The following is a 12,856-nucleotide window of genomic DNA, read 5'->3' on the forward strand; positions in this document are numbered from 1 at the left end:
TCTTCAGCAGAAGAGAATCTAACCTCTGCAATGTATTGTCTGCAGTACACTGTACTGTATAAATAAAAAATTACTAATATGCAAAAAAAGTGACCCAAGGTCAAGAGAAAAAAAAGAGTATATAGCAACAGATCCGGAGCTGATCCAGATGTTGGCATCGGCAGAAATGTACTTTAAAAGTGCCTCTTATAAATATAATTAGGACTTACAGCAAAAGAGCCATATTGAGTGAACAGATGGGGAATCTAAGCATAAAATATAAAAAAGAACCAAATGTAAATGCTAGAATTAAAGACAACATCTGAAGGAGAAAAACACACTAGATGTGCGGAACAGACAGAACAAGGGAGCAACCGAGCCTGAAGACAGAGCGACAGAAATCATGTGATCCAGAGAACTGAGAAAAAAGATGGAAAACCCCAGCGCCCAGGTCTCAGTCACCTGTGAGATGGTATCTAACAGTCTAACAAGTGTGAAATTGGAATCCCATAGGAGGAACAAGAGAATGGGGTAGACAAGCTATTTTAAGAAAGAGTAACTGACAATGCCTCAAATAATAATTTCTGATCACAGAAACTTGGCGAACCAAGAGTATATCATGCACCTACAGTATTACAGTAAATCGCTGAAAACCAAAGATAAAAAGTGGATCTTAAAAGCAGCCAGACAATAAAAAGATGCATTACACATACACTAAGGATGATGACAGCTACTCATGGAAACCACAGCAGAGAAAAATTAATTTGAGACGGCTCAAAGAATGAAACACAAAGCTAAAACTATGAAGAACATGTAGAACACCCCTGAGACCTTAAGGCAGGCAGAACTTGCTTAGAGAGGACCAAAAAGGTATAAATCAAAAAGGACAGAATGGATAACATGGATTTTGTTACAGTGAAAGCTTCTCTTCAACAGGAGGTGTCATTCAGAAAAAGAAAAGGCAAGACGTAGAGCAGAAGAAGACGCTCACACGCAATATACCTGCAAAAATATCTGCAATAAATGCACCTGGTAAAGGAGTTGTATTTGTTATAAAGAATTTCTACAAATCTGTAAGATATAAGACAAAACCCCCAAATACAAGTGGGCAAAAGACTTGAATAGTGACGTCACAAAAGATATGTGAGTGACAAACAGGCCCATGCAAAGATGCTTCACATTATTAGTCATCTGGGAAACGCAGATTAAAAGTCCAGTGAGATACTACTTTCTACCCAACAGGACAACAAAAGTGAGAAAGACAGGCGGATTTGGGTGAGGACGTAGAACGACTGGAATTCCATAGGTTGAAGGTGGGACGGAGTATACAATGATACGACCACTGGGGCACTGTTTGGCAACTTCTTATTAAATTATTTATATATTCACCTTCCCCATGAACGAGAAATTCTACTCCTAGTCGTTTACTCTAATGAAATGAATGCCTCTGTCTACAGAAAGAGTTGCAAAACGATTTTCACTGTATCCACATTTGTAACAGCCAAAAGCTGAAAATGACCTGGATGTCTACAACCAGGAGAATGGCTGAACCAATTGTTACCTATTCATAGAGGAGAGTATTATTCGCCAATTGCTTTTAAAAGGCCCATACTACTGCAACCACATGGCTGAATTGCCAAAACACTGTTTTATGGAGAAGAAACCGAACACCCAGGAGTACATTCTGTAATATTTCATTTATGTGAAATTCAAGAACAAATTAATCTGTTGGGACCGAGGTCACCGCAGCAGCTGCTTATGGGGAGGGGGGGGTCACATAAGGAACTTGCTGAGGTGACGAAGTTTCTAGAAGTGGTTCGATGGAGTACACTTTATCAAAACCAGATCCTAGGTTGCTTACAAGAGCCACCTAAATTACGAAGACACAGAAAGGTTAAGGATAAAAGGATGAGAAAAAGGTGCACCACTCAAATACCAACCAACGTTAACAATGACTTTATATTCACGACAAATCAGGCTTCGAGGCACAATGCGGCCCTAGCGCTGAAGGGTACATGCCAGAATGTTAGAAGGTTTGCATTGTCAGGAAGACAGAAAATTCTAACGTTGTAGATACTTAATGTAGCTGCAAAATCAACAAAGCAAAACTGAGAATGAAAGGGATAAACAGACGAATACACAACCACAGTGGGAGATTTTAACCCACTTCTCTTAGCAACTGATGGATTCTGGTAGACCAAAAAACCCCCAGCAAGGATAACAGAAAAAGTAAACAACATGTTTAACAAACTTGACTTAATTCCATTCATAGAACACGGCACCTAATTGTTGCCGAGTAAACAATCTTTCCAAAACACGTATGGAACATTTACCAAAATCAGCATATGCTGGGCCACATAAATGCCGAGTTTTAAGGCATTTAAATCATATCACTATGTTCTCTACGTCAATATATTATGCCAATAATCATTAACAAAGTTAACTAGAAAATTTCCCTACATTTGAAACTTGAGAAACAAACATCTAAATGACACTTGGATCAAAGATGAAACCACATTAGAAAACAAAGTATTCTGAACTAAATGATAATGAAACTATGATGTATAAGAACTTGTTGGGTCCAGCAAAAGCCATGGTTAAAGTTTTAAAATATAAGGCATACAACGGAAAAGAATAAAGACCGAAAATCAACGACATAATCGTGTATATCAGTAAGTCAGAAAAAGAACAGGACAGAAAACAGTAAATCAGAGCAGACACTAGTGAAATAGAGGGCGGATGTGCCCTGCAGTTGATCAGAGGCAAAACTAGTGTCAGAAATGAAGGGACTGCTGGCCAAGATGGAGGCGTAGGTAGACACACTTTGCCTTCTCGCACAACCGAAAGAAGGACAACAAACATAAAAACAAAAAACAAGCAGAACTGCCAGAAAATTGAACTATATGGAAGTCTGACAACCAAGGAGCTAAAAAAGAAATATTCATCCAGACCGCACCACAAAGCAGTGAGGTGGGTTGCCCCGCCCAGATAAATACCTAAGGCCCCACCCCTTACTACATAACAGGCATGCTGGGACAAAAAAAATATGGCCCAAATGAAAGAACAGAACAAAGCTCCAGAAAAAATACAATTAAGCAATGAAAAGTTAGCCAACCTATCAGATGCAGAGTTCAAAACACTGGTAATCAGGATGCTCACAGAAATGGTTGACTATGGTCACAAAATACAGGAAAAACTGAAGGCTATAAAGGAAAATATACAGGGAACCAACAGTGATGGGAAGGAAACCAGGACTCAAATCAACGATTTGGAGCAGAAGGAAGAAATAAGCTTTCAAGCTGAACAGAATGAAGAGACAAACATTCAAAAAATTGAAGAGAAGCTTAGGAACCTCTGGGACAACTTTAAACACTCCAACATCCGAATCATAGGGGTGCCAGAAGGAGAATAGGAAGAGCTAGAGATTGAAAACTTACTTGAAACATAATGAAGAGAACTTCCCTAATCTGGAGAAGGAAATAGACTTCCTCCAAGTCCAGGAAGCTCAGAGAGTCCCAAAGAAGTTGGACTCAGGGAAGCACGTACCAAGGCACATCATAATTACATTACCCAAGACTAAAGATAAGGAGAGAATCTTAAAAGCAGCAAGAGAAAAGGACACAGTTACCTACAAAGGAGTTCCCATAAGACTGTCAGCTGATTTCTCAAAAGAAACCTTATAGGCAAGAAGGGGCTGGAAAGAAGTATTCCAAGTCATGAAAGGCAGGGACCTACATCCAGGATGACTCTATCCAGCAAAGCTATCATTTAGAATGGAAGGGAAGATAAAGTGCTTCGCATAAGGTCAAGTTAAAGGAGTTCATCATCACCCAGCCCTTCTTATAGGAAATGTTAAAGGGACCTATCTAAGAAAAAGAAGATGATCAAAAATATAAACAGTAAAATGACAACAAACTCTCAACTATCAACAACAGAAGCTAAACAAAAACAAAAACAAACTAAGCAAACAATGAGAACAGGAACAGAATTACGAAATGGAGGGTTACACGGGTTACACAGAATTACACGGAGGGTTACTGGGGGGAGGCGGGAGACTGGGGGGAAAGGTACAGGGAATAAGAAGCATACATAAATGGTAGGTACAAAACAGACGGGAGGGTAAGAATAGTGAGGGAAATGGAGAAGCCAAACAATTTATGTGTGACCCATGGACATGAACTGAGGTGGGGGACTGCTGGTGGGGGCGGGGGGGGAAGGGCAGAGGGGAAAAAAGGGAGAAAAAAAACCAAGACAACTTGTAATAGCATAATCAACAAAACATATTTTAAAAAAAGAAATGTAAAAGGGTTATCAGTATGGAATCTCAACATCTTTATGCCAATAAATAGGAAAATGTATATGAAAGTCACAATTCCTTAAAAAACAAACAAAAGCCCACAATCAAAACCAGTCCAAGAAGAGAACATCTGAATTTGAATACTCTACAACTCCCTCGAAGAAACTGACGGCATAAACCCGACCACACGGACAGCTCACCGCCCAGATGGCGTCACTGCTGCCTCCGCCACTGCTCACTGACGGAGGACGTCGGCGCAGCTTTACACGAACTCTTCCCGACTGGTGTGACGGGGCAAGCAGAACTTAGAGAGGAGACCTGCCGTGTACATCACGGAAAGGAGTAGTACACGACAATCTCACTCATCAACATACCCCAAACCCCTAAAAATCACAGCAAACTGAAGCCAGCGATGTAAAAGGAATACATGTCATGATCTCACTGGATTTATCCCATGAAAATTCAACAATGTAATTTACCAAATTAACAGCATGAAAAAGAATAATGATGTGTTCAACCCAATAGATGGAGAAAATTGTTTTGATAAAACCGTTACTCATGTAAAAAATATTCCAGCAAATGATGAAAAGAGCACTTCCTGTACCATGCATGGTAAAGGGTAGGTACAAAAACCTACAACGCGCATATTTAACGGTATGAGAGTGAAAGCGTTCCTGCTAAGAGCAGACTAAGGTAAGAATACCCAGTGCCACCATTTCTATTCAACCCTGTACTGGAGATCATACCCAATTCAATAAAACACGAAATAAAAAGTTTAAAAAGTCAATAAAGTAAGAGGTAAAAAATACGGCACAAACGTCAAACCCCTTGGAGTAAATCTAACAAGAGATGTGCAGGTCCACTACACAGAGTAGAAAACAGCACCGAGAGAAAATGAAGCAGTCTGATGAATGAGAGCACACAGGAGACTCAGTAATAAAGATGTCACTTCTGTCGGAACCAATCTGTAGGTTCCATGGAATGCCAAGCAAACGTTCAGTGGGGAAGAGTGGCTGGTGTGTGGGCAACCAGAGAGGATTTTAAGTGTGTGGGGGGGAATGTTACGGACCAAGAACAGTGAAGACCTTCTTGAAGAATAGCACGGGGGACTCGCATCATGGGTCGTCAGGGTTTATTACGAAGACACAGAACTCGGGAAGCCGTGACACTGCTACAAGGACAGAGAAAAGCCACGAACAGTCTCTCTAAAAGATCGCCGACTGAGGAACAGAGAGTGTTCTGCGGATTTTACAAGATGCAGAAATAAAACGGGACAATGGCAGCACGAAGGAGGAGAGCAGGGGATCAGAGCGCACGTGCCCTCTGTGCGCACCTGAACGCAGACTGGTGAAGGAGCACGCTGCACGCTCTGGTGTGGCACTAGCCCGGCAGGACAAGGGCGCGGTGCCAGCAAGCCGACAGTGGAGACAAAATGGAAGCAGTAATGTGGAGCGATCAAAAATACGGCAAGATGGCAGATGTCAATCAAACCACAGCAATAGTCATGATGAACAAAAATGACCTAAACCAGTACTATACAACAGAGCTTTCCACAATGAGCACTTTTCTGAAAAGCAGCTAGTGAGACTGAAGGAATGAACATTAAATTTTAACTGAAACTTCATGAAGCCACAAGTGTCTGTCAGCAACCGACCTGAGCAGCGGTCTTCTAAACACTCCAATTAAAAGGCAGAGATGTCAGATTGTATCAAAGCAGGACCCCTAATGCTGTCTATATAGAACCCGCTTTAAATACACAGATACAAATAGGGTAAATGTAAATGGACGGGCAGATGCGCAACCACCAGTCAACGGAGAGCCGAAGATGCCCGCACTGCTGTGGGCACGAGGCAGAGTTCAGAGTCAGGACTGTGAGGGAAAGCGACACCCTGAGATGGGAGGGGTCGCTTACCAGGAAAAACACCACCACCAGCTGTGTGCAGACACTCCACAAAAACAGCGTCAAAACACGTGAGCCAAAATCTATTAAACCCAAAAGAAAAACAGACAAATCCTCAATTAGGGCTGAATTTCATACACTTCTTTCACCGCAAGCGAGAGGGTTTTGTAAGGACAGAGACGCTGAAGCTGCATCGGTGGAGAGGGCTTGCTCAGACTCAGAGACACGCCCCAGGACGGCAGCAGGGCATCTTCGCCCCTGGTGTGCACAAGACGTCTACAAAACCACATTCTAGGACACAAGTGTCAAATGCAAGAGGTCTGAAATAAGAGTGAGTACATTTTCTGGCCACAACGGATTTAAACTAGAAACCAGTAATTGAAAAATTTCTGGAAAATCCCCAAATAACTGGAAGTTAGAAAATACATTTTTAAAAACACAAGTCAAACATGTCACAAGGGAAATAAATACTTTGAACTAAATGAAAATAAAAACACAACATATGAAAATCTGTGGAATTCACTTAAACCAGTACTTAAAGGGAAATTTATAGTTCTAAATGCTCACATAAGAAAAAAAAAGCCCTTAAAAATCAATATTCTAAATTTCCAGCTTAAAAAAAAAGAACAAATTGAGCCAAGTAGAAAACAGAAATATTAATAAAATTAAAAAGCTGGCTCTCTGAGAAGACCATTAAAATCAATATATTTATAGCTGAACTGTTGCTAAAGACATTAAAAGGATAATAAAGTAATATTATAAACAGCTTTATTCCAATAATTTAAAAAAATAGATACGAAGGGCACATTTCTTAAAGACACAAACTACCAGAGCACACTTGGGAAGAAATGAACAGGCCTGTATCCATGGAAGAAACTGAATCTGTAGTTACAATTTTTCTGACAAGAAAACTCCTTGCTCAGATGGCTTCATTAGTGAATTATACCAAATCTTTAAGGGAGAAATGATACTGATTCTACATAAACTCTTCCAAAAAAGTAGGAGAGGAGGAAACACCTCCCACCTTTCATGAGGCCCTGACACCAAACCGAGAGGAAGATACAGAAAACTACAGCTCCATATACATCGTGAATACGAAGGCAAAAATCCTTCATAAAATTTAGCACATTGAATCCAATAATGTATTAAAATAATGATAACCAAGTGGGATTTATCCTAGGAACACAACATTCATTCATTATTTTAATACTGATTATTGTAATTCATTATTTTAAGACTAAAATAGAGAAAACATAAGAACAATTCAAAAGACATTTAAAAACCCACCTAACAGAATTCAACACAATTCACGATAAAAATCTGGTTGTTTTAGGGCCAGACAAGTACGCCCACCAGCGAACAGTAGGTGCCGATAGAAAACCCAGAGCCTGGCCATCCTGCTCAGTGACACTGGACTGAGTGCTTCCCCTCTTGAGATGGGAAATGCGGTAAGGTATCTTCTCTTCCCACTTCTCAACAAAGTACTAGAGGTCCCGGCTAATGTAATAAGACAAGTTGAAGAAATAAAAGGCATACACACTGCAAAGGAGGAAGTAAAACTTTCAATGATCCTCAAATGCTGCTTCATCCCAGCAGCCCGAGGAACCCGACATGCCCCCACGGGAGGCTGTGGCTCACCACCGCGGTGACTTTCAGGGGCCGCGTCCTGCCTGGCGTGTGTGTATTGTGGGAGAGGGGCCATGGGCATATATACCACTGAACACGGCTTCGGCTTTGAAAATCCCTGCTGTGGGTGCACCCTGTGGCCGCCAAATGACTAAGGGCCTCGAGCAAGAGTATAAAGCCAGAGGGGTCCAGCTGAGACTGTATACAGAGAAAGGGAGGGCCATGGGGTGAGGAAGCAGAGGCGGCTGAAGGAAGTCCCCATGGAGGAGAGAAGATAAGGGGAGTCTGGTGCAGGGCAGGTAGGAAATCGGGGCAGTTTGCACCTGAGAACCCCAACTCTTCCATCTGGGCCACCTCCCTCATTTACATCCCTGTCAGGCACCTGTTGGCACTGGATTTTCCAACTTTTAGAGGGGCTAAAAGCAGTACTTGAATCTTAACAAATAAACAGTGCTCACGGAAGGGACAGAGAAACGCCCCGCCCTCCAGGTTCAACAGCACAGGAGGAGCACACTGGTGCAGGAAGGGTATCACCTGCTGTGAGCGTGGAGGTGGAGAACACAGAGGCAGCAGGTGAGCTGAGGGGGGCCCACACTGGGACAGGTCTCTCCGCCCTGGTCCTAAGCAGGGAGATCAGACTGGTTTTTGAAGACGCTCAGAAAACAGAGGTGAGCGCGGACTGGAGTACGTGTGTGGGTGGCACAAGGGTCTGGGCAAGGCGGGAGGAGGGCTTCAGGCTGAGGGGTGGGGGCAGAACTGGCCTGTGGAAGTGGACTGGGAGGCTGGAGAGGAGTGAGGACAAATGGCACCTGGTCACACTGCTGCTAACAACCACCAACACTTACTGCACACCTCCTGTACAGACCCAGTGCCACCAAATTCTCCCAACTGCCCCAGGAGGTGGGCACGACTACCACCGCCCTACCTGCAATAGGGAGGCTCAATCACCTGGAAGTTCTCCCGGCTGGCACATGGTCGATACCCAGATTTAAGCCCTGGCAGGATGGTTCTTCAGGGCCCTCCCCCCATGACACACTGGGCCCATTAGGGAAGGCCATGAGTACGGGGAGGAGGGAGGAGCGAGGTCCAGGTCATGGGTTGCAAATATGGGCCTCGCCCTAAGAACAAAGGCTGGAAAAGGTGACCTGGAGTCTGGCTACATGGGTGGAAACGGGCTGTGGGAGGGCGAGAGAGCAGACCAGCCTGGGGGAGACCGCCGAGTCCGGAGTGCATGGGTGGAAAGGCAGGAGAAAAGGGTGAGGAGGCAGGACCACCGACGCAGAGGAGGACTAGGGAAGAGACGGGTTCCATTCCCAGACATCCTGTGTCCCAGGGGCATTCTCTGACCTCTAGGGCCCGGGCCTGCTGCCTCTCCAGCCTCCTGGCCAACCCCCAACATGCTCTGCTCTCCACCACTCATCATCGCCCTCAACACCACCACCTAGTCAACTTCCGTTCTTCAAGAACTTCGTCCCCTAAAACTTTTTATTGAAGTATAATCCACTCATTTTTCAGTATTTAAATGCCGGGTTTTCAAGTGCCCAATACCTTTAATGTTCCCCTTAAGAATCGGTCATTCCCTGGAGCCTAGGTAAGGACCCTTAGACGCTCTCTACACTTCTCTCTAGCACAGAAAATGGTCCCGTAAATCACTTCCTGTACACAGGTTACAGACTATGTCTCTCCTCCATGAAGGCAGGAACTGAGTTTATCTAAATCAGGGGTTGGCACATTTTCCCGAAAAGGGCCAAACAGTAAATGTTTTCAGCTTTGCAGGCCTCGGTCATGACTCTTGGACTCTCCCACTCACCGTAGCCCCAAAGCTGTGGAGACAATATGTGAACGAACGGGTGTGACTGCGTTTCAATAAAGCTTTATTTACAAAAATAGGAAGTGGGCCCAAGGGCCATGGCTTGTTCACCCTGGGTCTAAATCACCGGCAGCCAGTCGAGCATCTGGCATATGTGGCAGGCACGCAATGAATGAAGAAAGAGAAGAAAAGCCATTGGTCTTGGTAGTTAGAGGGAAACCGGTGCTTAGGGAAGCTGGTTTTAGTGGACGGCGGGGGGTCTGAGGACTGAGCAGCAGTTGAGGAAGTAGTCACTTCTCTTCCAAGGGCTCCACAATGTGGGTGGCAGGTTTGGGGAGCAGTACTGTCTCCCCGGAGTGGGTGCAGCAGGAGCACCTTTGCACATTGCGACAGAGAGGCAGGGCCGGGGACAGAGCAGAGAGCTGATGAGAGGGGAGCTGCAGGGGTCAGGTGTGGGGGGAGGGGATCGGCCATGAAGGAGGAAGACCTGGCTGAGGCTGAGGGAATAAGGAAAGGTGGAAGGAAATGAAGGGCGAGCTTTGAATTCCTCTTTCCTGTGAAGTGGGAGCCAAGACCGTCTGGCGAGGAGACGAGACTTAGAAGGTCAGGAACCCAGCATGCAGGAAACTGGGAGGGCTGGCAAACGGGGGGGGGGGGGGGTCGTGGGGGTGGACGCCAGGGCAGGGCTTCGGGCACATGGGTGCCGGAAACACACCTCCGTCTCTCTCCCCTTCTTTGAGGGAGCGCTTGGGGGCTTCGGAGCTGCGGTTTCAGCTCTGACACGGTGTCTGGTGTGTCACTCACTGAGTCACAGGCACTACCTGCTATCACTTCCTGTCCCTTCACTTTCCCAAGCAGGTAGCAACAGGTAGGCCCCGAAGAGGATGAGATCACCCTTTAAACACGTGAACATACTCAGTTCTCTTTTGAAGGATAGTGACAGGCACTTCCATTTTGGGAAGTGAGTGGTGGTGTCATCTGCAGGCCTTCCACTGTGTGTGTGTGTGCAGGGAGACACTTCTAAGGCGGAACAGACTTTCTCTTTAAATGGAAGAAACCACTCGACTGGCGGTGTGCAACAGAAATCCCATCACAGCTCTTTGGTTTTATCAGCCTAACATAGTATTAAAACCTCTAAAACACAACTCACAGAGAAAGTATTAATATTATGATATTCAAATACCTTGAAAAGTTTTTTTTGTGTACCAGAAACCTACTACCAGTCAATGTCACTTATCCAAAGAACCAGACACCCTAAAAATCTTACATTTCAGCATTCACTTATTAATTCATTATTACTACTGCAGCGGGAAAGCATGAGAAGGGCTTGGGGCCCATTCCGCCACTTTTCAGGAAGAACGAAAACCATCTAAGCATCTTTTGGCTGACATGCCTGAAAACACAGACCTGATTTCACTTGCCTTATTTCACGTGTAACTGCTATTGATGTATAGATGGAAGGTTCTTCGTATGTTTTGGATTTTAATTCGTATTTTCCTTTTGAAGTTTTCAGGCCTCACAAATCAAAAGAGAATTTTCTTAAAACACAGCAATCCTCATCTTGCTCTTCCAAGACCTTCCGGAAAGGAAGGGGACCAGTGTCTCTGAATTCACTGTCGTGCACAACCACAAGGCCTACCCCTGTAACACACTCTTTATTTGGAAGGCCTTTCAATACACCGTGAGACGTATATCCATTAAACAATCTCTTACCCTATAGTTGGGTTGATGTTCGGGTCAAAACTGTCTTCCACGAACCGCCACACAATACTTGATTTACCCACACCTGTATCCTGAAAGAGAATGAGGTGGTGAGTGAGGTTTATCTGCCTGCAGACCTGAAAACTACCTCCTGCCACAAGTTCAGGACTTTAGAAAACTCACCTTGGATACATTTTAGAAGTTAAGGGATACAAAGGAGGTTTCCATAAAGATTCAGTGGGAGTCATGAGATTTTGAACGTAGTATGGGAGAGGGGTTTCAAAATTTTTAAGAAACGTTTGAGTCTTTCCAAAGACTCAAAGTCTCTGCTTTGCGTGAACAGCGACAAACTCATTTACTTCTTAATTGTATGAAGTAAACTATGGACTCTTGATTTCCTTCTGGGTAGTCCCGGGCAGATTCCATCCCCACCCTGCTTGGGAAGGGGACAGACTAGTTATAAGGATCCCTTGGGTCCCTGTGCAGCATCGCGGGCAGGGGGGCAACCCAGGACGCAGGCTCTGCACTGGCATCGCTGCCCGAACCAGACAGGAAGCGGCAGCTTCACAGTCTTGGGGTTTCCTCACTTAATCACCCCCCTCCCTCCCTCCGCTCCCAGGAAAGTAACTGCCAGAAGTGTTAGGGTAGACTTACAACTTCAAAAACACCAAACAGATGGGGACGGAGATGCATGCTGCTTGAAGAAGCGAAGGACCTGCTATGGGTTCTACTCTGGGAGACTTGGCCAACTCTACGTAGTGCCCAGGTAGGAAACTTACGGTAACAGCTGCTCTGAACCCAGATGGAAGGGAGAGGCAGGGCGGGCTCGCTACCCTTCGGGGGTGGGAAGAGACCTCCGGCTCCAGGAGAGACAGGGAGAGGGTCCCCCGCCCTGGCCCGCAGGACCCTGAGCACCACGGCAGCAAGGCGGGTCCCGGGCAGGTAAGCGGCGTCCAGCGAGCGGCTGGGGGCAGGGGCGGATGGGACGTGGACACGCCTGGATCCCGGCCCACCCGGCCTCCCGCGGCCCTCCCGGCCGGCCCGCCGCCACTCACCCCCAGCAGACACACTTTGAGCTCCCTTAGCGCCATGGCCCGGGAGCCTGGGCGCGGGCCCGCCGCCGCCCTAAGTTGAGGAGGGACAGGCCAGGCCCAGTACGGGCATTCCCCGATGCCGCCGCCGCACGGCCCAGCCCCGGCCGCGGGGAGCGCAGAGGCGGCGACCGCCTGTTCGCCGGCTCTCGGCCCGGCCCGTCAGCCGCCAGCCGCGCGGGGACCGTCTCAGCACCCGGGACGGTGCCGCGGCCCCCTGAGCGCCTCCGCCGCCGCCATCTTGGGACGCCGGCCGGGTCACCTGACCTCCCCGCCCACCTCGGCAGCCACATTCGCGGCGAGGGCGGGGCCGGCCCGCGCCGCGCGGCACCAGGGGAGGCGCGGGCCCGTGGGCGGGGCTAGGAGCCCAATGTCACGCCCCCCGCCGCAGACCACGCCCCAAAGCCCGTCCCAAGATGGCGGGTAAGTGGGGTCCGGCTCCGGGGGCGCGC

The 12,856-nt window shown here is 46.5% G+C and overlaps 1 protein-coding gene across 1 annotated transcript in view; it reads right to left on the reverse strand.

The window, feature by feature from the left end:
• Positions 1 to 12,432, reverse strand: part of RAB22A (RAB22A, member RAS oncogene family) — a 40,055-nt gene extending 27,623 nt beyond the window's left edge. Inside the window, exons 1-2 of the mRNA XM_024559166.4 lie at positions 12,369 to 12,432; positions 11,326 to 11,405 (exon numbers count right to left, since the gene is read on the reverse strand). Of these exons, the coding sequence (XP_024414934.1) occupies positions 11,326 to 11,405; positions 12,369 to 12,404 (116 nt within the window). The 5' untranslated portion in view covers positions 12,405 to 12,432. The remainder of the gene's footprint in view (positions 1 to 11,325; positions 11,406 to 12,368) is intronic.
• Positions 12,433 to 12,856: the final 424 nt, after the last annotated feature.

Source organism: Desmodus rotundus, chromosome 6 (genome assembly GCF_022682495.2).
Source record: "Desmodus rotundus isolate HL8 chromosome 6, HLdesRot8A.1, whole genome shotgun sequence".
Classification (NCBI taxonomy): Eukaryota; Metazoa; Chordata; class Mammalia; order Chiroptera; family Phyllostomidae; genus Desmodus; species Desmodus rotundus.